Source organism: Rhinolophus ferrumequinum, chromosome 22 (genome assembly GCF_004115265.2).
Source record: "Rhinolophus ferrumequinum isolate MPI-CBG mRhiFer1 chromosome 22, mRhiFer1_v1.p, whole genome shotgun sequence".
Taxonomy (NCBI): domain Eukaryota; kingdom Metazoa; phylum Chordata; class Mammalia; order Chiroptera; family Rhinolophidae; genus Rhinolophus; species Rhinolophus ferrumequinum.
Window position 1 is genome coordinate 8,950,589 of NC_046305.1, and position 25,019 is coordinate 8,975,607.

General features: G+C 36.4%; 1 protein-coding gene across 2 annotated transcripts in view; it reads left to right on the forward strand.

The window, feature by feature from the left end:
• Positions 1-25,019, forward strand: part of RABGAP1L (RAB GTPase activating protein 1 like) — a 434,187-nt gene that overhangs the window by 62,875 nt on the left and 346,293 nt on the right. For both annotated transcript variants that reach the window (XM_033093083.1, XM_033093084.1), the window contains exons 8-11: positions 10,005-10,071; positions 13,707-13,809; positions 16,280-16,446; positions 18,330-18,471. In XM_033093083.1, the coding sequence (XP_032948974.1) occupies positions 10,005-10,071; positions 13,707-13,809; positions 16,280-16,446; positions 18,330-18,471 (479 nt within the window). The remainder of the gene's footprint in view (positions 1-10,004; positions 10,072-13,706; positions 13,810-16,279; positions 16,447-18,329; positions 18,472-25,019) is intronic.

Here is a 25,019-nt window from a genome sequence, read left to right on the forward strand (position 1 = left end):
AATGTGAATATTCCAGTGATTGCACAGTGACTTCAATCCCAGAGGCATCTTTTTTCCTAGTGGCAAAAGATCTTTACTTAGGTTTATTTAACTAAAGGTGACAAATCAAGATCGTTATAGAAAAAAGAGGCTGCCAGGTCCTAGCTGAGGAGCGTTCCAGGTTGTTCAAATATAAAAGTAATTTTTTATTGAAATATATTTGACATGTAACACTGTATAAATCGGAGGTGTACAACATACTGATTTGATATAGTTCTGTATTATTATATGATTGCCATTGTAGTGATAGTTGGCACTTCTATAACATCACATAATTATTTCTTTTTTGTGGTTAGAATAATTAGGAATTAGTCTCTTAGCAAGTTTGATTATAAGATAATACACATTCACTATGCTGTGTTTTAGATCTCTAGTACTTATTTACTACTAGTTGCAAGTTTGTGTCCTTAAACAATATATCTTCTACTTTTCCACTCCCCAACCACTGGTGACCACCATTTTACTCTCTGTTTTTACGAGTTTGGCTTTTTCAGATTCCACATATAAATGATATAATACAGTATTTATTTCTCTGTCTGACTTACTTCACATAGTATAATGTCTTCAAGGTCTGTTTGTGATGTCGCAAATGACAGGATTTCCTTTATCATGGCTGAATAATATTCCATTGTGTGTGTGTGTGTGTGTGTGTGTGTGTGTGTGTGTGTGTGAGACGTCTTTATCCATTCATCCATTGGGCGCTTAGGTTGTTTCCATATCTTAGCTATTGTAAATATTGCTGCAGTAAACATGAGAGTGCATATATTTCACATTTCTTTGATATCCTGTCTTAATTTCTTTTGTGTATATACCCAGAAGTGGAATTGCTGGATTATATGGTAGATCTATTTTTAATTTTTTCAAGAACCTCCATATTGTTTTCCATGGTGGCTGAACCAATTTACATTTTTAATTTACATTAAGAAAATAATTCCTTATTGGTTTAGGAAATTGTGATTTCAAACCTGGCTGTTGAGTAATTAGAAGAGATGGGGTATTTTTAATTATCTCCTACACCAGTCATCACTTTATTACCTCTTGGTTCCAAATCTATCTTCTTACTCCGTCTGCATTAGTAGAGCTTTCCACATTTCTTCTTTGCAAGCAAGCACAATATTAAATCGCAGCAGCAGAGGGTGCTGGAGACACTGCAGAAGGAAGGGACTTCCTGATTCTGGTGTGATTGCTGCTCTTGCTGCAAGATTCTGGGCCGTGCAGTGGCGCTGTGCTCCAGCTGCACGCTCTTCTTCTTTGAGCTCATCGTCCTGGTTCTAGCTCTGGGAGATCTTCCTGTGGCCCTCCAGACCTCACAACCCTCTCCAGTGAACTGGCTCCAGGATTCCTGGTTTCCATTGTTTGCCTGCCATCCCCCTTGGCTGCCTGCACCTAGAGGGTGTTTCCTGCTTGCCTGTAGCCAAGCTTTGCCTGGCAGTAAAATTCTTTGTCATCCTCTGGGCTGCGGTCATACCCTCGCTGGTGGGGTCTGAATACCAGCTTTAGGGAGAGAACCCTCCTTCCGAGTTTATTGTTCCTCTAGGTACTCTCCCTTATCCTTGAGTATTCTTTAGGATTCTCTTAATAGTTACTCAACTATTACATTTAATAATTCTTTATAGTAAACTTTCCCTGTTCAAATTACTGTGTGTTTTCCCCTCATTGGACCTTTACTGACAGTATCTAATTGAATTAGCATCTAATGAAATTAACCAGTCCCATAGATAAAGTTTCTGATACGTTTCCGGGAAGAAAACATCAACAACTGGTTATTTTAGGTGGTCTTTTAACTGATAGTCTTTGAACTGTCATAATAATGGCAAGGATAATTACTACTACTTAATGATTTCCACATCCATCCCAAGTGTTTAATGCATAGTCTTTTTTATACTAAAGCAAGAAACCCTGCAAAGTGAATTACCTTTTTATTTGCTTTTTTGGGGGAGGGGGAACTAAAGCATGTTATTTTGTTCCTTGCTAAGAAACATAGCTAATAAGAGGCAGCATGATTTGATTTGAATTCAGGGCTTCTTGGTATTTTTCCTAAAGCCTTTCCATTTGACTCTTTTGTATGACTTTTTAGGGCAAGGGGAGAGGGGAGGTTTCAAGTACCTGTATGTATGATATAAAGTTGTCCCTTGGTATCTGCAGGGAATTGGTTCAAGGACCCCCCACAGATACCAAAATCCGGAGATGCTCAAGTCCCTTAGATAAAATGGCATAGTATTTATATATAACCTACGTACAGCCTGTCCTATGCTTTAAATCTCTAGATTACTTATATACCTAATACGATGTAAATGCTATGTAAATATTTGTTATATATTATAGGGAATAATGACAAGAAAATGTCTGTACATGTTCAGTAGAGACACAACCATCAAAGGCCTAACTACATAGTACACGTCAGCAACTTTTTTTCCTCTCAAATATTTTCGATCCATAGTTGCTTGAATCCACAGATGTGGAATCCACAGATATGGAGGGTCAACTGTAATTATTTTGTATCACTAGTAAACATTGTTAATAATATTTTGTTTTTATGTATAATGGCAGCATAGCTTTTTTTATTTTTAAAGATCTTTGGTTCCTTTGAAGGGAAGATCGGGGAAGAACTCCATAAAATGTTAGTTTTATTTAGTAGGACTTTAGGTGATTAACAAAAGTTTAAAAAGTATTGCACGTGAAATTTTTTTATTTGTGCTTACTTATCCTTTGTATTCTCATGTCATTTTTCTAATTGTTATTCACCTATTTTCTTTAAGGTTTATGTATTTAGACAAATTATTTGTATATCCCACTATAGAAAACGGTTATTCTCTTGACAACTGATCAAAGTTTTATATTGCTTGATTCAACTGTTTTAAATGAAGTTGAGCATCTGAGGAATCAATATTATTTTACACACAAATGATAGTGTTTTATATTAAAGATTTCTTTACGCGAAATGTAAATACCAAAATAGGGCTGTGCAGAAAGGAGTTAAGATAGCAGGCCCGACTGTTCCTGAAGGTCCGCTTGTAAGGTTGGTTCTTGACTGGCATCTGGAAATTTGAATTTCGGGAGAATTCCCACCATTCCCAGCGTGAGAAAAGTGCCTGACTGTGCCTAAAGTATTGGTGTGGACAACGTAGTTTATGCTTTCCTCCTGGAGTCTGGAATTTAGCACGTGGTAGACAGAGGTTACTTGTGGGATCAGTCCCCAATAAAATCTTGGACACTGCGTCTCTGTCAGCTGCCACACTAAACTTTTCACACATGTTATAGCTCGTTGCTGGAGATATTAAGTAGTGACTCCACAGGGAGAAGACTCTGGGAGTTTGCACCTGGTTTTCCCTGAACTTCACCCCATGAGCCTTTTACCTTTGCTGGTTTCGCTTCACATCTATGGATTCTAAGGAATGGCCTTAAATACAGTTCTAGGCTGGGTCCTGTGAGTCCTTGTAATAAGAGTGGTCTTGGGGCTCCAACACAAGGGCAGTTTGTTATGGCTGTTTTTTCATGTAGGAATCACATTCAAAATCACTATTTCTGTCCATGTGTGCGCTCGCACGCATGTGTAGCTTTTATTGATTATAGAAAGTGTTTGCCTAATGGAAGGTCTCTGTGAGGACACAGGACAGCTTTTTTGGACCTTGTCTTGAGAGGAGCAGTACCATTTGTAACATGAGGTTATGAGCTAATGTAAAATAAATACATATGTGGGTTTACAACTTGGCAAACTCATCAACTGAGAGTGTCTCTGGACACCCAGAAGTAGTTGTCTTTTCTTGATGCACTTCACGTAAAACCTCCTTCACACTCCTATGTTCTGTTCCCTTCCTTCCCCCATCAGTAACATAAGAGGGTGCTCAGAACGCCACATGCCTCTCCCTTGGCCTGTGCACCTGAGTTGTCCAAAACTGTAGAAAAGCAGGTGCTTCGGAGCTCTGCCCAGATCCTTCCTCCTACCCTCAACCTTCAGCCTCACTGAAATCTATTCCTATTCTGCCCGTGTCTTTCAGGCCTTGTAAGAAGTCCAGGAGTCCTTGGTTTTCCTTCAATGCTCAGATTCTAACACCCACGTGACTCTGTGTATGCCCCATCGGACACCCATACCCACCTTTGCCCAACTTCCAAACCCATTCCATTTGATGCTCTGCAACTCATAGTCCATCATCAGCACGATTCCTTTCACCCTCCACCTGATTTCTGAATGGCACCTTCACTTTCTGCAACCTGGCTTTTGCCTGAGTCCACTGGTTCCCTTACAGCCCTTTCAAATGGTGACTGTTTTCCTACCCCTTGTACCTCCGGCCTGGAGGTGTGTAAGTAGTTTTCTTGCATGCCTTTGCTTTTTCCAGACTGTTGTTTCTCTTTCCTCTGTATAAAACTCCCAGCTTCAAAGCTCATCCTCTCAGATTTTAACATCTGGTAAGCTCTCTCATAGTTATCTACAAAGCCTTGGGATTCCCATCATTCTTTGAAGATTTCAGCTCCTGGCTCACAGTCACTCTCTAATTATTTGGCTAATCTTAATTTTTGGCCATTTCAATATCCATGTAGATGAGTTTTCTAATAATCTAGCTTCTTAGTTTCTTGACCTCTGCTTGTCCAAAGATCTTGTCCTTTTTCCCTACCTCAACCACCTGCTTCTGTGGTCATATTCTACGATTTGTCATGACAACTGCACTTCCTTCATAATCTCAATTTCAGGTATCCCACTCTCTGAGCACTACCTCTTGTCTCTCTGGTCCTGTCATGTTTTACTATTCCTCACCCACCCACTCCATGTTTTTTCTTGTCTCCTTCCCAACTTATATTCCATTATCTATCTTTATAAATTATTCCTTTATATACTCCCAGAGTTCTCTTGCCCCCTCTCTCCCATTTTCCTACTCTCCTGGCATATTCCCAGCTCCAGTTAATTCCAGCTTTTTGCTCTTTTGCGCCAACACTTGTTATAACTGAATGCTGCTGGAAACAAAACAAAACAAATATATACCATGCTGATTGCTTTCACCTCAGATTCATGACCATGAGCTCACTTTTATCTTAGTGTTGATAGCATTTCTGTTTCATTTTACTCCACAAGCTGTTTCATCTCTGTCCTAGATCATTTCACACCATCTGTTTAAAGCTCTGTCATGTCTCCTACCATGATTACTCTCAGCCAATGATCATTTCTTATTTAAGATAATAGAAGCAATAAGAATAGGACTTTAGATGTTCCCATCACTGTGTCTACCAATCGATCTCATGTGTACCGTACTTTCTGCCTTCTTTCTTATTACTCTGGATGAAATGTCCATGCTCTGATGGCCAACTTCCTAACCATATACTAGATTTAATTCCATTTTGCCTTCTTGACATTATTTAGCAGTCTTTCTGTTGCCACAGCCATTCCTTAGGTTACCTCATCCAGTTTTGTAACTTTAGATATATCTATAAATGGATGACTTGCAAAGTTTTATCTCTGACCTGAGAGGTCTCCTCTGAATAGTCGTCAATGTTTCCAAAGTGCTTTAAATTACAAAGTATTAAATGAATAATACTTTTATTTTTTTTCATTTTCCTGTATATTAATAATTGACAATAAGATAATTTTTTAAAGTTTTGACAAAAATATTTACAAGTCACATGACAACCAATTTTTTCCCATGGATGGTAAGATTGCTCTTGCACGGTTCCGCTTGTGTGGTTATTATGCGCAGAGTGGGGAATGTCGGTATGTCTTTCTCTATTTCTTTCCTTCACTATGGCAAAAACAATCCCAATGATTCTTATGTAGGAGACTTTTCCAACCATCTTTTGCTTTAGCTTCTTTAGGGTGAGACTACCTGGGATTCCAATCTTTACAAAATTATTTAATTTTCAGAGTTTTTGTATATTGTTCTAAAAAACTATAATTGAGTTACAGCTTTTCTTCTTTGTAGTACTGTTTACCCCCTTCTGACATACTGTCAGTTTTTCACTTTCAATAACAAAAGTTTAATAAGAGACAGTGTTCTTTAACTGATATTGTTCAGAGCCTGCCTCCTTTTCCTTTCCTTCTTTCTTAATTTTTATAGAATAGTTATATAGAATCCTAATGATTTGATGGACAAAAGTGAAAAAAAATTAGTTTCCTATTGCAGTATATTAACATATAACTTTATTTTTCTCTCTTATTTTCCTATCAGTTAACTCTAAAGCATTGCTAGACACACCGAGTTTTTGGTGTTGGTATGGACGCTAATTTGGTGTTCAAGCTGTTTAAAGTTCTGTTTTGAGTAAAAACTAATTGGGTGTTAGGGAATGCTAAATATTTTCAATGATAGTAGTCATTGTAATAATAATTCCTAATTGGCAGCTGCTCTGTAGTTGACAGTGTCCTTCCACCATGAGTTTTTTTTCATTTCAACTTTACATTAGCATAGTGAACATGTAAATAGGTGATAGCTGAATTTCAGAAATGTGGTGACACTTTGAAGTGTGTCAGTGACTTACCCCGGATCACACAGGGAATTTATAATCTTTTCTACCGAAAGGCCAGGGAGTTGGCCAGAGTGTAATGTGAAGACCATGCGGTTCTGGAGTCACGCGGGCTTCAATTGTAGTGTTACCACGTAACAGGTGTGTGGTTTGGACAAATCACGCGTACTTGCAGAAAAGCAGTTTTATTATTATGCTATAGGAAGGCTGTTCTGAAATGTAAATGGGACACTATAGTAACGTCTGACTTCAAGTTAAGACATTCAATACAGTAGCTACTATAATTAAATATGGTAATAATTATTAATAGGATAACATCACTGTCTCATTCTCAGGAGGTTTGATTTCAAATTTTGGGCGGGTAGGTCAGCTGTTGACTGTATTATAAATAGTGCTGGGTGTGTTTCCTGTCTGCGCTGTTCTCGGAGCTATCCGAAAACTCATTCTGCACTTACAGCTATCAGACAACTTACTGTATCAGGTTGTGATCGCCTGGTTGCTTACTTCCCCCGCCTACTAGACCGTGAGCTCCTTGAGAAAATAGGTGTGATAGCAATTTGCTTTCTACATTATTTATAGAGTTAATAAGAGAAGGTTGACAGCTTTGAACTCCCCAGTGAAACATTTAATATTTGCAGTAGGTGTTTGTGGTATTAATAATATCTAATTACTGACACATTATTCCTAATAGATCTTGCTTGTCCCCATAGGAAACCTGATGTGCTTCAATGAAGTATAATTTTGGAAATGAGTAATACAAGTTGATAGAAGAAATGTTGTGCAATTTTAGTGCTGGAAGAACCCTTAGAGTTTATGTATGATACCTTTTCCATTTTCTAAAAGAGCAAGCAGAGGCCCAAGGGGGTTAAGTGCTTTCTCTAAGGTCACACTGCTGGTGGTGGCAGGAATTTTTATTTATAACCCAGAAAAAGAGCAGTGCATCAGAGATCATCAGAATAAGGTAATATGTGTTGCCATTTAAGGAAAACTTACTTCCAAGGCTCCTTTTGCAGTAGATTTTAACATAGAAATATTATGAAAATAATACCCATAAATAAAATTATACCCACTTAGTATTTACCTACAAGTGCTAGACAAACAAAATAATAGAAGAGTTTAAATTTTCAAAAAAAACCAGAAAGAAAGGTGGGCAAGATGCATATTAAACTGAAGTATTGGTTTCTAAGGGGACTGAAATAGAGAGAGAAGGGAGAATTAATTTTTCCCCATATATTTTGGTATTTATTAACTTTTACAATGAGTATATAATAGTTTTATAGCTTAAAAACTCTATAACATAGAAAATTGTTCTTAAAAAATCCATGATGGATGAAAGCTGAAGCAAAGTACGTGCATACTGTGTAGTTCCCTCTTATCTGCAGTTTCACTTCCCGCAGTTTCACGTGGCTCCTGCAGTCAACCACGGTCTGAAAGTATTAAATGGAAAATAAACAGTTTATAAGTTTAAAATTGTGTGCTGTTCTGAGTAATGTGACGAAATCAGGCTGTATACTACTCCTCGCCCATAGTCACTTAATAGTTGTTTCAGATATTGACGGTCGAGGTATCACAAGGCTTGTGATACAGGACCTGTTGTACTTAATGGCCCCAAAGTGTAAGAGTAGCGATGCTGGCAATTTGGATATGCCAGAAGAAGCCGCAAAGTGCTTCCTCAAGTGAAAAAGTGTGTATGCATGTACAGGAAAAAGCATAGTATATGTAGGGTTCGGTACTGTCTGCGGTTTCAGGCATCCACTGGGGTCTTGGAAAGAATCGCCCATTGACAAACAGGACGGCTGTGTAAGGAATGTGTGACAAATCTTCTGTCCTCACTGACCTGACTTCTTATTTGGGCGACCAAATATTACATCTGAAAAGAATTAACTCTTTTATTCTTATTTATCAAGATTTTAAGGCACTAGTAGAAAAAAATAGTACAATGAATTGCATGATTAACGGACATTTAATTTATACAGACAGTGTTTATTATAGGAGTTATTAAGAGAGAGATCAAATTGTACATAGTAATCATATTAAAATTATTACTATTAGATTAATTATCTCTGTTGTAGTAAACTGTATTTTGTTCAGTGATGAGCAATGATATGTTTGGAATGTTATCTTCAGAGCTTATCAACTTGATCTTTGTGATGTACTTGATTTGTTTTGGATGCCGAAAGGAAGCCTGAGCAAAGTATCCTCAAATACTCACAGGAAGTACATATTGTTTTACCACTTACTGAGCTCTTACTTGGATAGGACCAATCACTTTGTTCATGGAAGAAAAAAACCAATGCTACTAGAAAAGTAAACCTTTGGAACACAGCAAGGATGACATTAAATACTGACTGGTCAGCTGCCACTATTTTGAAATTTGAACAATCTTATATTTAATTGATTTACATTGTCTGCTCATTGTGTAAAATGCTCTGTAGCATATTTTTGAATTTTGTAAAGCTGCAATAAAAACCCTCTGGTAAGAAACAAAAATTCTCTAGGAAGTGTCGGCATGTGTTGTTGGCAGAGGGACACTGTGGACAGATCACATCGCCTCTCAAGTTATAAGACCTATTTAATAGCCACATGAATTTGGGTAAATTGTTTAACATCTATAGACTTTACTTTCTCTTCATGCAGAATTAACAATAATATCCTAACGAATATAAAACTGTTAGATTTAGCTGCATTTTGGAGCCTATGCAAAATCCCTTACAAATAAAGGGGTAGCGTTGATGGGATTCCTAAAGCTTCTCTAGCATCAAGAAGCACAGGATAAATTAGTGAATCGTTAATAGTATATAGTATGTTGGATAATATTTTCACTAATACAGAGGGTGCCAAAAAATATATATACACATTTTAAGAAAGGAAAAACCTGTATTGAAATTGTAATAATATATACCGATAACAAAAGATGAATACAAGTCATGGGTATACATTTTTTGGCACCCCCCGGTATAATAACACATTTAGTAATGTGTTTTATGTAACTTTTTTTTTTTTCCAAACTGAGGATATAGTATTAATAGTCTACTCAGTGAACATGACTGTTGAGGGCCAGGGTAATTGTTTCTATTAATCTAGCTTGATGCAAAGAACACAGTGTCTTATTCATATATTTTTAAAAAATAATCCTTTTTAATTTAACTGAGTTAGTTGATCTTGACCTATATGTTTGGAATAAGGCAAATAAAATTTCATTTCTACCTAGAAACTAATTCATACCTCACTACTGTATTGTTTCAATCAATGATTCTGTGGCCATTTTTATCAGAGATTCTGAGCATTGGTAATCTTTCACATGCAAGAATAAAGATCGGAGAATTTAAATAACCTACTTCTATGTGATTTTATTAAATCTTAATGAATTCTTTGTGGTGTTTCTCTAGAAAACTAAAGCTGTTTGTAAGTACAGAGCTCAGATTGTACAGTTATTATAAAAAGGCTTTTGCTCACTGAGCTTCTCGATATATTCTTGATACCTTATTTCTCCTTTTTTTCCCCCCCAATATTTTCAGATGTTTTGGAATGTTATTAAGCCCAGGTCGAAACGTGAAGAACAGTGACATGCATTTACTGGATATGGTAATGATAATCTTAAACACCTTAACCACATAGAGATGATAGTTATTTTATATTTTTAAAGTATTTTCTATTTTAAAATTTTGCCATATTGTCAAAATCGTTTCTAACTTTCAGCTGTGTGACAGTAATAATTAAATTTGGGAACCTGAACTTAAAATTACTTATGAGGGAGAGATTTAGGAAAATTTCCACCAAAAAATCATATGCAAGTTGACAGCAAGTAAAAGGACAGAGTTATGACAATATCCATTTATTTGTCTGTGTGGCTTCTTAGGAAGATGTCTTTCCTTTAAACCAAAAATAACAAGTACATGATTATAAGAGACACTTCCAGAGTGAATACGGTGCCTTTTATTTATTTTAATGCACTGTTATTAATTTGAGTACTGTAAGGGATGCTTTTGTTTTCTTTAAAGCATTTCCTTTTCTGAATTTCAACTCCTTGATTACCTGTCCTTAGCAAAGTGTATTTACTGTAGGAGTGGTATTTATTTCAGGAATGCCCTTAAAGGTTAATATATATTTAAGACTTGGTATTTAATGTAAAAATAGCAAGTCATCTTAAGTTTTGAACAGAAATGCCTTCTAATATTGAAGTTAATGAAAACATTTACTTTGCGATTTAAAAATGTTATAGGAAATAGTCATCATAGTGTAAGTATAGTTTTTTTTCGTACTTAACTAAGACTTTTATATTAGTGATAATAAGTACTACATGTTTTCTTTCTTTCGGCTGTGGTTTGCAAATGTCAGTTCAATGTCACCAATTATAATCAGCTTTTTCTTTGAGTTACTTCATGGTAACATCACATGGATTTTCTGGTGGTACTAGAATGGGTCGTTCAGCCTGTTTGAGTTCCTAATTGTGTGCCAAGCATTGTATGAGGTGCTGGGGTTGTAGATGAGGTAAAACATCACTCTTACCGTCTGTGGGTTCCTCGTCTTGTGATGGAAACCTCTTAAATATGTAACTACAGCAATGGGTTAAGTGCCCTCATATGGTTAATACAATGAGTCGCAGAAATACAGAGGAAGCACTGCATGCACAGGTGAGGTAAGGACAACCGGTTACATTGAGTGTGAAAACAAATTAGCTATGGATCCATCTCCCCTCCATCCCTCTTTACAACAAAACAGTAATGCAAGTGGTTTTACCTAAGGCAAGCCACAGCATTTGGGAGCCCTGAAAAATCCATAAGGAGGTAGTTCAGGGACATGAAGCACTTATAAAGCTCCTAGGTCCTAACTGGTCATGATCTTTTAGAGTTTAAAAGATTAAGATGAATCCCTGGCAGAGATTTTTCCATGAAACCGAAGTTCAGATTATAGGATTGCAGACCTGGCATGAACTCTGGAGTTCCCTTAGTTTTGTGTGTGTCTCATTTGCAGTGCAATTCTCCACGGTTAAGAGTTCACGTGAAAATCAAAGGCTTGTCAACACTGAGGCTCCTGGAAGGAGAAGTGGGCTGGCCTGTGCAGCAAAGAGTTGATCAAGTGGGAGGGCTTCTATTTGCAATTGTCAAAAGTCATGGTTTGTTATGACCCAGTGCTGTTGATCTTCATACTATCTTCACACATGATGATTGAGCTATGGCTAGAGTACATCTAATAAAAAGGAACTCATCACTTTGTAGTGAAGACCAGGGGACAGTTCTGGTTATTCCAGAGTTATTTCTCTGTAACCACCTCGTATCACATTCCTTATAACTTTGCCTCATTTGTCTTATTTCTACTCCTACAGCAAGATGTTAACACTTCTGCTTCTGTGACATGTCCAATACGTGAACGCTTTTGAAAACAAATTTCACCTTCTTACACTTTATTCCGACAAACTTTGAAACGTCTCTCTCTGCCTCTTTTCTTTCCTTCTCTCTTCCCCTTTCTCCTCCTCTTTTCACTTCTTGCCCCCCTCTCTCCCTTCCTGCCCATTCTCTGCCCTTCTCTCTCTGTTCCTCATTTTCTCTGCTTTTCCCTCCCTTCCTGCCTCCCAATATCTGCCTTTGTTTTTTCAACTGCAGGATTAATTATTTTAAAGGATTTTAAATTGTTTTTTCCATTTCTTTCTGAGCACTTAGCAGTTTCCAAATACTCTGCTCTTCTTTATATCTTTTTCCCTCCCATATAGTTTCTGTTATCGTCACATGTCTAGCTTCCTTTTGTGTGTGGCCTGTCATCACCTACTTCTTACCAAAACATTTCAGCTCTGCTTTTAACTGCTCAGTTTCCTTGGTATTTGTTAATTGAAAGAAACAATTTCATTGGTTTAGCTCATCTTTTTAGACTTAAGTATAGTGCAGCTTTTGTCCACAGATGGATTGGGGTTTTTTTGGTTAATGCCTATCCTTGTTTTGAATGGGGGTCTAATTAGAAGGTAGAGAGAGAGAGGATTGGAACAAGTTGAGAGAGGGGAAAAAAGAGAGAGAAAGAGAAAGAGAATATCAATATATGAGTATGTTGGAAGTACTGAGTGGGTTTCCTTTCACGTGACCATGAGTGTATTTCATTGAATGTGGTCCTTGCATTCAAGCTATGCAATCTGATTAGTAAAACAGCACCGATACACTAGAAACATATATATAGTGGTTACCAGGTGACTGAAACAATTTTATATGGATTCAAGGGAAGCATTTGTGTGTGGGGATAATTTTGAAAAAAAAGTTTTTCTTTCAGTCTGACCCTTTAAGTACTCTCTATTCATAATATAAGGAAATTGGTACAGAAAATTGAAAGTACTGTGGATACTATTCGTTTTTGCATATGTACATGTCTATATTCTATGTGCTGTTCTCCCATGGGACAACCTCTAGCCTCCCTGACCCCCAACACACACGCAGACACATATACACAACTATGTGTCCTTGCTTTCACTATATGAATTGCTGGCTTCTTTAGTGAGAGTCAGGAGCTGGTTTGGTAAAAGTCTAAAGAGTGGAAGAAATGAAGAGGAAAGGGAGAAGGGGAGAAGGAGAGAAGGGAAGAAGGAGGGAGTAAGTATAAGGGTAGAGAGAGATAGTTAGGCTTTCGTGTTAATTACAAACCATTATTAATTAGACTTCTAATATTGATTTATGATTATAAGAAAGTACAAATATCTGACATACATATAGTAGAAAAGAATTAACTTTAAAGTATTGATTATGACAAAGTGAATTAATATTTAAGAACATTAAAAAATAGAACATCAGAAGAAAAATACTGTCTTCTTTTCCTGATTAGCTATTAATTCAATTTAACTGTATCCAGTGAGATCTGTAGTATAGTTTTCAGAGAAACTATGTACATCCTTGTATGTGTAAGTATATGAGATTTTGACACCCAGCCTAAGATAAAGTTAAATATAACTTCATAGCAATATAATGTTTTTGTGATTCAGCATGTAAGAGTATACCTCTTTTACCCAAGAGATATGTGTGTCTAAACAGAAACTCTGTTTGAAGAAAGCTGTAGAAGAATTTAATATTTAAATAAATGCTTTTGTAGAGTGAAAAAAATTTGCAAAGAAAATAAATCCCTTTTTTAATTGTAAATCCAAATTTTACTAAATTGTGTTGCTTAAAGTAAGATACATTTATGATTTGCAGTGGTGATTTTCTTGATGTATATATTCTCAGTGATTCCTGTTTGAACTTTTACAGGAATCCATGGGGAAGAGCCATGATGGGAGAGCTTATGTTATCACTGGCATGTGGAACCCCAATGTACCAATATTTCTGGCACTTAATGAAGAAACCCCAAAAGGTGAATCTTAAAAGATTTCTTATTATTAGCTTAAAATTTTGTGTTATGGAAAATGCTGTTTTGCTATATATTTTTTAAAAATCTGGTGTTCATTTAAAATGAGTTATTCTTATTTAGAAGTTCCTTTTCATACTTTATGTATCTATGAAGAAAAACCTCCATTATTCAAAAGAATCCCTCCCCAAATGTTTTTAAATGTTGGGCAGATGCCTCTTGAAAGGAGGTCTCCCTATTTTGATTAAAATAACTGGTTCTGTTTTCTTAAAAAAAAAAAAAAATCCCTCCCCAAGATACATGAATTAATTTTATTAGATTATGTAGAACATATTTGTGCTTTGTTTTTCATATGTCATTATAGAGTGTTTTATTTGTGGGGAAATGATGGAATGATATGAAAGAAATGATGAAAGCAAATTCTGAAAATTTGCATATCTTTGATACGTATTTTAACTTTTAAAATTATCTTATAGATTACTCATATTTTGTGATTTATTAATTTTTTGTTCCAGTCTTTTTACCTTTGGGATCTTAGATCTTAGTAATGTATATTAAAGATTTCATTTGTGACACTTTTTTCCTAGTTGTTTACCTGTTTGTTTTGTTTAATATGGCTACTGTTGAACAGAATTTATAAATGATATATAGTCACATTTGTCATTTTTGCCACTGTTTATTTTTATTCCTACTTTATCCAGATATCTGTTAATTGCCTATTTTTTCCTCTCTTCTATCTGGCTTCAAACTAACATTAAAGTTTTACCTCATGAGTTATAATCTTACACTAAATGCTTTACTGTCATTCAACCAATAATTTATATTGAGAAAAGAATGGATCAGTTTTTTTGATTTTAGTCTAACATTAGTTTGTTTATACCCACAGTAGAGTTTTGGTTCAAGATAGCATTAGTGAATGCTAACATGGAAATGTAATATATTAATGAAGAACATTAAAATGATAATTATTCTCAAATTTCCTTAAAGAGAGTCTTTACCAGTCCTGTAACCACATATCAAACTGTTTACTTCAAATTAGGGCTAAAAATGGAGAAAAATAATGATTATGTAAAATTTAGCTTTTCATATGTTAGGAATAAATATTTTTTACACTACAGGTTTTTTATTTCTGGAGATAGGCTTGTAAATACCAGCCTGTAAACTTTTTTCATATAATCGTTCAGAAAGAAAACATAAAAATGAGAAAAATAAGCTGATTGATAATTTTGAAGAATAAAATATTGGAATTTCAAAAAATAAGTAGTGATAGCAGTTTTTATCTTTTTTTAATGTAACACATTGTTCAGTTTTATTTTATATTTTAATATACATTTGATTCTCAAATAAAAGATAATATATTTTAAGTTTTATGTGTTCTGTTAAAATAAACTATGTAATACTGTATTGCAATATGTTCTGATGTAAAAGATAATGTATTTTAAATTTAAATCATTTCATATGCTACACAAAAATATTGACCTGATTTCTAATATTTCCAAATGGTGTCCTTGGTATTATAAGTTATTCAGAAGATTGATGAATTACAGTTTGATTTTTATAGAAGTTGAAGCCCTCAGAGAGGAAATGTCTTAGATCTTTTCATTATACCAAGTCGTGTATTATAGTCTGTGGTTTTGTGTTATTCTCTCTTACTGCTTTACAGTACTCCCCTCAAACTTTAAGGTCTTCTAGGTGAAGTACAATGTCTAGAGAATCCTATTTTTTCTTGAATTGGCAGGTAGAATGCATATATTTGATAGGAATATAATATAATTTTGGTTGAATTTGGTATTAACAGAAGTGTAGTTGATGAGTATAAATGTTGTATAATGTTTAAAAAAACACTATTGAAGTTTTCTTCTAATGGTGGGCTTGATTATTTAATCTTTTCTCTAATTGAGAACTAAAAGTAGTTGGCACAATAAATTAAAAAAGAAAATTAAAGTAAAGAAGAAATGACAAAATGGTATGGAATAACCAAGCCACGGATTCAAAAACCACAATGAATCTGAAGCAGGGTAAATAAAATAAAATAAAATCTGTATTTCCGCCTATCATTGTGAAACTGAAGAAAGCCAGTAGACACTAGCCTGGAAGATTCTAGATTCAAATTAAAGGAAGGCTGTGGGCAAATAAACATTTTCAAAATTAACTGAAATTTTGACTGATAACACCATACTATTGTTCTCTAAAAGCACTTGCCAGCCTAGAGGATATTATGCTAAGTGAAATAAGTCAGACAGAGAAAGACAAATACCATATGATTTGGACACTTAAGATAGGATCCAGTGTGTTGAGAAGCATACTTGGACTTGGTTACCTAGTTAATCAAAGTGACAATAAAACATTTAAAATTAAATGTGGAAGATAACATGATTAGAAAGAACCTTAGTTCTTTCATAAGTGAGGAAACTGTTTTCTTAAATAATCAAGGAATAATAAAGCCAGCATAAAATACGAAACATTTCTGTTACAGATAAACGAGTGTACATGACCGTGGCAGTGGATATGGTTGTCACGGAGGTGGTGGAGCCCGTCCGCTTTCTCCTGGAGACAGTAGTACGTGTATACCCTGCGAATGAGCGATTTTGGTATTTTAGCAGAAAGACTTTCACGGAGACTTTCTACATGAGGTTGAAACAGGTAGGACCTTTTTGTTCTTTTCATATAATAACATATGTATTTTTTTTTTTAAGGATTTTATTCGGGGAGGGGAACAGGACTTTTATTGGGGAACAGTGTGTACTTCTAGGACTTTCTTCCAAGTCAAGTTGTTGTCCTTTCAATCTTAGTTGTGGAGGGTGCCGTTCAGCTTCAAGTTGTTGTCCTTTCAGTCTTAGTTGTGGAGGGTGCAGCTCAGCTCCAGGTCCAGTTGCCGTTGTTAGTTGCAGGGGACGCAGCCCACCATCCCTTCTGGGAGTCGAACTGGCAACCTTGTGGTTGAGAGTCCACTGGCCCATGTGGGAATCGAACCGGCAGCCTTCAGAGTTAGGAGCATGGAGTTCCAACTGCCTGAGCCACCTGGCCAGTCCCATATGTATTTTTTTTTCTCATTCTCTTTAAATGCCAACATAGTTCCTTAAGCATCAATACAAAGCAATAAAATTAATCAAGTGATATTTAGAGTCAACAGTATTTAAAAATTCCACATCTAGGTCATGTAAGTTAAAAAAAGCAAAAACCCAGCTGTTGTGATAATTACGTATTTTTCCCCCTAACAACCTGTAATGCGTACCTGTAAAGTATCAACATACTTAATAGAAATATTGATTCTATATCTAAATCAAGTTTCCCCCTCCCCTTTTTATACAATAATTTAAAACCTAAAAGACAGGGCACAGAAATATCATACCTTTATAAAGTTATAATGAAAAAACTTTCAAGTCATAGCTAATTGTCATAGTTACTTTTATCTATAATACTATATAAATCTATTATTTGACTTATCAATAAGGTTACAAAATTATTTTAATATAAAATGAACAAAATTAGGATTTCTATGACATCCCTAAATTAGGCAGTGTTTGTAGGTAATGTATATAATTTTTGTTTAGTAGTGAAGGAAAAAGTTAACCATTACCAGTCATTCATCCCACTGGTATTTGTTGAGTACCGACTATATGTGAGCTCCTGTATTATTTCTGATTGAAAATCAGTGTAGTCTCTGACCTTATGGTGCTTACCGTTTTGTGGCCGAGACAACCATTAAACAAATAAATATGATAATAAATGTGTAACTACACTATGGTAAGTGCAGTGAAGGTAAAGACAGGGCATGATAGAATCAGAAACGTGGGAACTTAGATTCTTTGTAGAAGTGACATGAGCAGTAAGGATCCAAGATTGATGGGGTTTAGCAAAGAGTAGGAGGAAGAGCTGTGTTGGCAGAGAGAAAAGGATGGCCCAAGACCTTGAGCTGGGAAGAAGGTTAAAGGTTCCCGGAGCTGAAACAAGGCCAGAGTGGCTGGAGTGTAGTAACACACGTTGGGTGTGAGAAGATGAGACTGGAGGCAGTTTATCTAGGACACTGCAGGCCAGGCTCAGTTCATTAATTGGAAGTTGCCTTAATTTGTCCTCCTTTAGTCAATTTAGAATGTGAGCCATTTTTAAGTAAAAACTATCTACTTCCATGAATTACTTGACGGATGTAGCAGCTACCTCTTTATTTCAGTGCGAGGTAGTCAGTCCTAAGAATCTAGCATCGCTTGCTTATCTGCCTGCCCTAGAATCTGTGATGTCTCAGGTTTTTCTGATTTTAAAAAGGACTGAGTTCTCCCCGAATTGTTAGTATTAGGTTACTAACATTGTATTGTTTAAAATAATACTAGAAGAACCACATGTTTAGAATATCATGTCGAGAACAATGCACTTCAAAAATGTTCTCAATTTCAGACATGCTGTTGATCAGACATGACACAGGCTGCTCTTCATTTCAGCTCTTTGTAATGAACCGCTGAAGTACTACCTACCTTTTAGTGTTTCCTTCAGATTTATAGTATTGAAACACATGTTTATATCTTTCTCAGTCGGAGGGAAAAGGCCATACCAGTGCTGGAGATGCGATATATGAGGTGGTGAGTCTACATCGAGAGTCTGAGAAGGAGGAACCAGTCACTCCCACTAGTGGAGGGGGTCCACTGTCACCCCAGGACGATGAAGCAGAAGAAGGTAAGAAGTGGCATGTATTTAGTTCCCTCTCTTTATGCAGTTGCTTTATTTACAGGTCTCAAAGTGTGTGTGTGCATGTGTGTGTGTGTGCCTGCGCGTGTGTGCACCCCCATGTGTGTGCAACGGGTGGCAGGAGGAGTGGCGATTATTCCTAGTCTCTGCCACTCTATGGCTGGCTTCTGCTAGATGCAGAAGAGAATTTGGTTCATTTGGTTTCTTGGTTGCCTAGTCCTCAGTGCCACTTATGCAACTATTTAAATTTGACAGCCTCGCTTTGCCGGTTTGCTTCCTATTTTATTTGAAGTATTTTTGAAGTGTTTAATGAGAAGTTTCCAATTCTCTCAAGTGTTATTAGAATTTCAGGGATATGTTACGTCCTACTTCTCATTTGACATTATTTACTTCTGACTTTTTTGTTGTTGCCTTGTCACCACTCACTTTTTGGAGTAGCGTGATCTCTGCTCTGTTAACTGCATGGGTGCTGCTGAGAGATGCTCTCCAGCCTCCCGAGACTCACACTTCATTTGGCTCTGTGCTCGGTACTCTTTTTATCGAGTACTTTTTATAGAGTCAAGTGACAGGTCGTTACTTGAAGCCCTTATATTATCTGTTCATAGGGTAAGGTTTATTAAAAGTAAATTTCTGGATTTACATCATCTGAAAAAAGCATCTTAAAATTCTCAGTCTTTCTCTCTATGAAACCATTCTTTTCTTGGATGGCCATAAAAATCTTGGTAATTTTTTGCTAATATTTATTGAGTGCTTATTATATGCTAGACATTCTAAGTGTTTCATTAAAAAACTTTCTGAAGGTATAATTTATATACGATGGAAGGTGCCTGTTTTAAGTGTACACTTTATTGAATTTTGACAAATGCTGTATAATCACCAATAGAAGCATGATATAAAAATTTCCATTACATCAAAAAACTTCCCTCTATCCTTTACAGTCCATTCTTTCTCCTCATATGTGGTGTCTGGAAACCACTGATCTGTTTTCTGTCACCATGTTTTTCCTTTTCTACAATTTCACATAAAAGGAATCATAGTCTTTTGTATATGGCATCCTTCACAAAGCATGATACTTTTGCTGTGTCAGTAGTTGGTTCCTTTTGTTGCTGAGTAGCCATCTACTGCAAAGATATACCATGCTTTATCTGTCTCGTCACCAGTTAACAGACCTTTAGGTTGTTCCTAGCTATTAATAATAAAGCTACTACGAATATGTATTTAAATACAAGTCTTTGGTGAATATATGCTTTCCTTTCTCTTGGGTAAATACCTAGGAGTAGACTGGCTGGGTCTTATGGTAAGTGGATGTTTAACTTTATAAGAAACCACTAAACTGTTTTTCAAAGTAGCTATACAATTTTCTATCCATATTGACAATGTATTAGTCACTTCTTCCATATCTTTATCAACATTTGACATTGTCAGTTTAAAAAATTTTAGCTGTTCTGGTGGGTGTCTAGTGGTATCTTGTGGTATTAATTTGCATTTCCCTCATAACTAATGATGTTGTACATGTTTTCATAATGTTTCACTAGGAAACATTAAAGTGGGACCATTTTTCAGTTATTAGATATAGTCATAACCTGTGAGGGAAGTTTTGTAGCTGGAGATAAAGGTTTGAGAGAATCAGCATGAAGCAATGAGAATGGCTGACATGTCCCTGGGGGAAAATGTGGGAGATGTGGGTTAAAAGGAAAGTTTAGGAGCTCACTACCATTTTAGGGGTAGATGCAGGAAGAGAAGGCCCCGCTCGAGGATGTGCAGGAAAACGATGGCATACTAGGAGGAGAACTAAGAGAGTGTAGGGCTGGAGAGTGGCAAGGAGGGAGCGATAGGCCGTCCTGTCACGTGGAACATGGAAGTTCAACATAGGGACCCAGATTGTTACTTGGATTTGGTAAACTTGAGAGGCCCCTGAACCCCTATGAGGGCGATTTAATGATGTTGAGAAAGGATTGACTAGAGGTGAGGAGGTGAGGAAGGGAGAACAGAGTTTTAGTCTTTTAGAAAGTTGATGAGAAGAAGCGGAAAGAGCTTAGACAGAAACGACTGGGTTGTATCTGGCCAAGAAAGAGCATGTTTAGGACATAAGAGCTTATGTGTAGTTGGAAAGGGAGAGCTGAAAATAGGGAGCAGTTGCGTACCCAGCACCTAACCGTACAGTCAGTTCCCTGACATGCTTCTGTGTCTTTGCAAATGTGTTTACTCTCCTTACACGCTTCCCCACTGAAGTCCACTTGAGGAAGATCTTCTACAAAGGCATGTTAACAGTCGAAAGAAAATAGTAATTTTAGCAGAGGGCCGTTTCTATACTTAGAAATGTTTCAAAATATTGTCCATGACATTTTTAGTAGGTTGCTCAGGCAAATTACGTTTAAAATGTATTAATGCAGAATGGCTGGGAAAGGAGCCTGGCAAATCCACTTAGCAAAAATCAATGATAAAATGGATAAAATTGTCAAAAAACAGCCAGTTTAGGACTTGAGAAACTGACTAAAACTATAAAAAAAATAATGGAGAGGCATTTATTCAGGAAGAAGTACTGAACCTGTAAGAGCAGCCTGGTGTTTTAGCCCCGGAGGCTGCTCCAAGTCTGCGAATTCCCACCACTGACTTGTCTGGTGGTTTTCCTGGTGGGGCAAGTGGTGAAGTCTGGTAGCTTCACTTTTGCTGCTGGAAGGGGCTCCCTTGATTTGAAGCAAACATAGAAAAACCCCATATGTCTGGAACGATGTTGGAAACAGTAGCGATTTTTGTGGTAAAAGAATGGGAAGGCCAATATGTAGCCAGCAGCATGCAGCTGTAATTCTGGTTGGGGAAAGCCACAGACTGGCTGAGATTTTCGGCAGACATCAGGAGTGAGTGGGCCTTCGGAAGATCCTACATCCCGCTGATGGTCCGGAAGGCTGTGCACACAGGCAGGAGAGACCAGCGAGGGCCACCTCCATGCGGGACATGAGGACTTGCGTGTGTATGATGGAGATGTGTTTCCAGAATCCTGTTTTCTAAGTGGTTTTGCCTCTTTTACATTCTATGGAGAGAACCTGTGTTCCTGGTGGAGTAAATGGCTGAAGTTTGATTCTCCCACAACTAAGCCTTCAGTCTTCCCTTGTCAGCCAGAATCTCGTAGTCTAGAATCCGGCCACCCTCTGGCCTTGTCATTTCTTGTACTGGGTTATTGTAGTGCCCCCTAACTGATCTCCTGCCTGTCCCCATGGTCCCCATCCCTGTAGTCTGTGTTCCACACACCAGCTGTAGTCATCCTTTTGAAATTTGTCAGATCACATGACTCCTCTTCTTAAAACCCTCTGTTGGCTTCTTGTTTACTCAGCCAAAGTTCTCTTACCATGGTTTACGAGGCGTATGCAATTGATCTTGCTGATTTTTACCGTTCTGACCTCATTGCCTATCACTTTCTGCCTCACAAATCCCATACTTGTCCTTTTGTCATTCTGCAAACGAGCCAGGTGTGCTCTTGCCTCTGCGCTGTCGCACTTGCTGTTCCCTCAGGCTGGAAGTCCTTGTTTTTCCTAGATTGCCACACGTTCTGTCTCCCCCTTTCTAACCTTTCCTCAGATGTCACCTTCTCAAGGAGATCGTGCCTGCTCAGTAAATAGTGGAACAATAATAATGAATAAACAAATAATACATGAAAATAATATTATATCTATTATAATAAATATTTAATGATGAATTAATAGTTTAATGCATCAAAATAATTCCATGCTGAGAAAGACTAGAAAAACAGAAAAAACATTTTTGGAATGGAACTTGAAAATATGAAAAACATACATAAAAATTTTAGTTTCTTATTCTTATATACAGTCTGAATAAGAACAGATTTTCCTTTTTTCACTTCTGTTCTTAACAGTTTTTCACTATTTGAGATGTCACCATGTCTTTCGAAAATATATTGGCCATCACCTATGTTAAAAAAGCTACAAAATCACAGAGTAGGAAGTAATGGTTTCTTTTCTTTTATAGATCAGATATTTCATACATTTTCAATACACTTTATTATTAGTTCTGTAATTGACATTTCTGTCAACGCAAGCATCAAGTTAGAGCTGTAGGTGGCATAGAAATGTTTTCCTTGGCAGGGGTGGGGCAGGGAGATTGGGGTATTCTTTTATTTAATTATTTTCAGTAATTTGCCTGTCAAAGCAAAAGTGGAAGTTCAAGTCACTCTAAATTGTCTTACCCTTAGCCTGTAATTTAACTAAAAAGAGATACAGATTTAAAAGGCCTAAAATTACTCTTAATTTTGGGGGAAAGATCTAAAGTAAAATGAATTAAGGTATCTGCATATTTTTTCAAATGCTGCTCAAAAAATGAAATATGTTAAAGGGTATTAATTTGAATGCAAGGACTCTTAGCAGAAAGTTAAGTTCATCAATGCAGCATTATAGGGATTATTTTTAAATTACCTTGTCAGCGTTATATACTCCTACATGTTCTGAATTGCTCCTGCTTTTGAAACTCGAGGTTCACTTGATACTGCTTCATCTGAATTTCAGACTGGGTTTCTGTTTGTTGATCTCACACTTGTGCAGTAAGCCCTCACTTAATGTCGTCGACAGGTTCTGTGACTTCAAGCGAAACGACGTATAACAAAACCAGTTTTATAATACCACAGGCTAATTGATATAAACAAGAGTTAAGTTCCTGTGGCATCTCTTCAAGGTTATAACAAAACCATGTTGAACGAGACCACGTTATTGGAGGACCAGCTGTGTTTAGTTATTTAGTTCCTTGTAGCATGGATAGTAAGTTACAGGAAGCACCAGATGGCAAGTACAGTATGATTTCCTTTAGGACACATGCCCAAGTCATTGTAAAAGACCAGGTCACAGTAATATTAGGTAAGTTTTATTCTTCGTTATACCTTTTATGTTCAGTATAATCTGCATTTTTTTGTTTTTGTATTTGGATTGGTTAAAATGCTATCTAAAGAATATTTTCTCCTTGATTTAAGTGACTGTTAGCTGAGTAATACTATTTCTCACTCATTATAGCGAGAGAGCAAAATAGTCTCAAACTTAAGTAGAACTTTTTATTTTCTTTCATTTTCTTAATTCATAGTCTGATTAGAGGGGAAAAAATCACAAACAGCTTTTACTATAGAAACCAGTTTGCAAATGAAAATTCTTTATACACAAATGAAAAGAAAGTAAAGGATATATAAAAGAAATGAGTTTTTAAAGAAAGTATAATGATCATATAGCACTTACATGGAGCAAGCTCTGGTTAATGAAGAGCTTCTCATACTTTAAAGGTACACATGTGTTACCTGAAGATCTTGTTAAAATGAAGTTGTTTTTTATGTCTAGGATAGGGACTAATTTGCATTTCTAAACAAGTATCCTACCAGATGGCACTGCTATTGGTTACACCATACTTTGAGTAGCAAAGATTTAAAGTACCTACTTGTATTTATTTATTTAATCCGCATATCAACCCTATAAGGATGATGCTATTGTATTCATTTTACAGATGAGAAAATATGTTCCAAAAAACAATCTTGGCATGCTAGGTACTGTTTCTTTACCAATCAGACACTTTCTATATTTATAAAATGTGTGTGGATATGTGAGAAAGAAAGATAGGGAGGAAAGGATTTTATAATATTGTTATTGTATTCTTGCATTTTTATATTATCTTTTTCAACAAATTAAAATGATTAAAAATATATTTGATAAGGGAAGGTATTTGACAGAAACTGGAAGGAGAGAGTATACTAGTTTTCTATTGCTCCATAACAAGCTACCAAAAATTTAGCATCTTAAAACAAGCGTTTATTGTCTCACATTTTGCATGGATCAATGTCTGGGGGTGGCTTAGGTTAGGTCCACTGTTTGGAGTCTCATGAGGCTGCAGTTAAAGTTTCAGTCGGGCATTGGTCTCATCTGAGCCTTGGGGTTCTCTTCAAAGCTCATGTGATTGTTACCCAAATTTATTTCCTTTCCTCTGTAGAACCCCTGGGCGCTTCCTTCTTCAGGACCAGCAGGAGACTCTACTCTTACAGGAAGGCCCAAGCCGTTTTTTTTTTTTAAGGCTTTACCTAATTAAGGCAGACCCACTGGGATAGTCTCCTTTTGAGTAACTCAAAGTCAGACTGGTTAGGGACCTTTGGTCTGTGGAATCTCTTCACCTTTGCCATTTAACACAACCTAGTCACAGCCATGACATCCATCATTTTCATGTGTCCCACCCATACTCCAGGGTAAGGATTATACACTAACATCATACATGTTACCTCACTTAATTGTCACCATAACTATGCAAGATAAGTACTATTACTCCCTTATTTTATAAGTGTGTATCTGTCTCATTTCTCCTACTGGGTTAGGCCTTATCAAGGATGTAAATATACACAGTATTAGCTAAACAAAAAACGATCTAAGCAACTCTTCAAAACAGTACATGATGAATTGCCAAATGAATGATAAGCGAGTTGATTGCTATAGGTTTCTAGTGTCTTTTCTCAAGTGATTTCCTTTAATTGTGAAGCCCTCACCGTCTTTGCCTATTGAAGC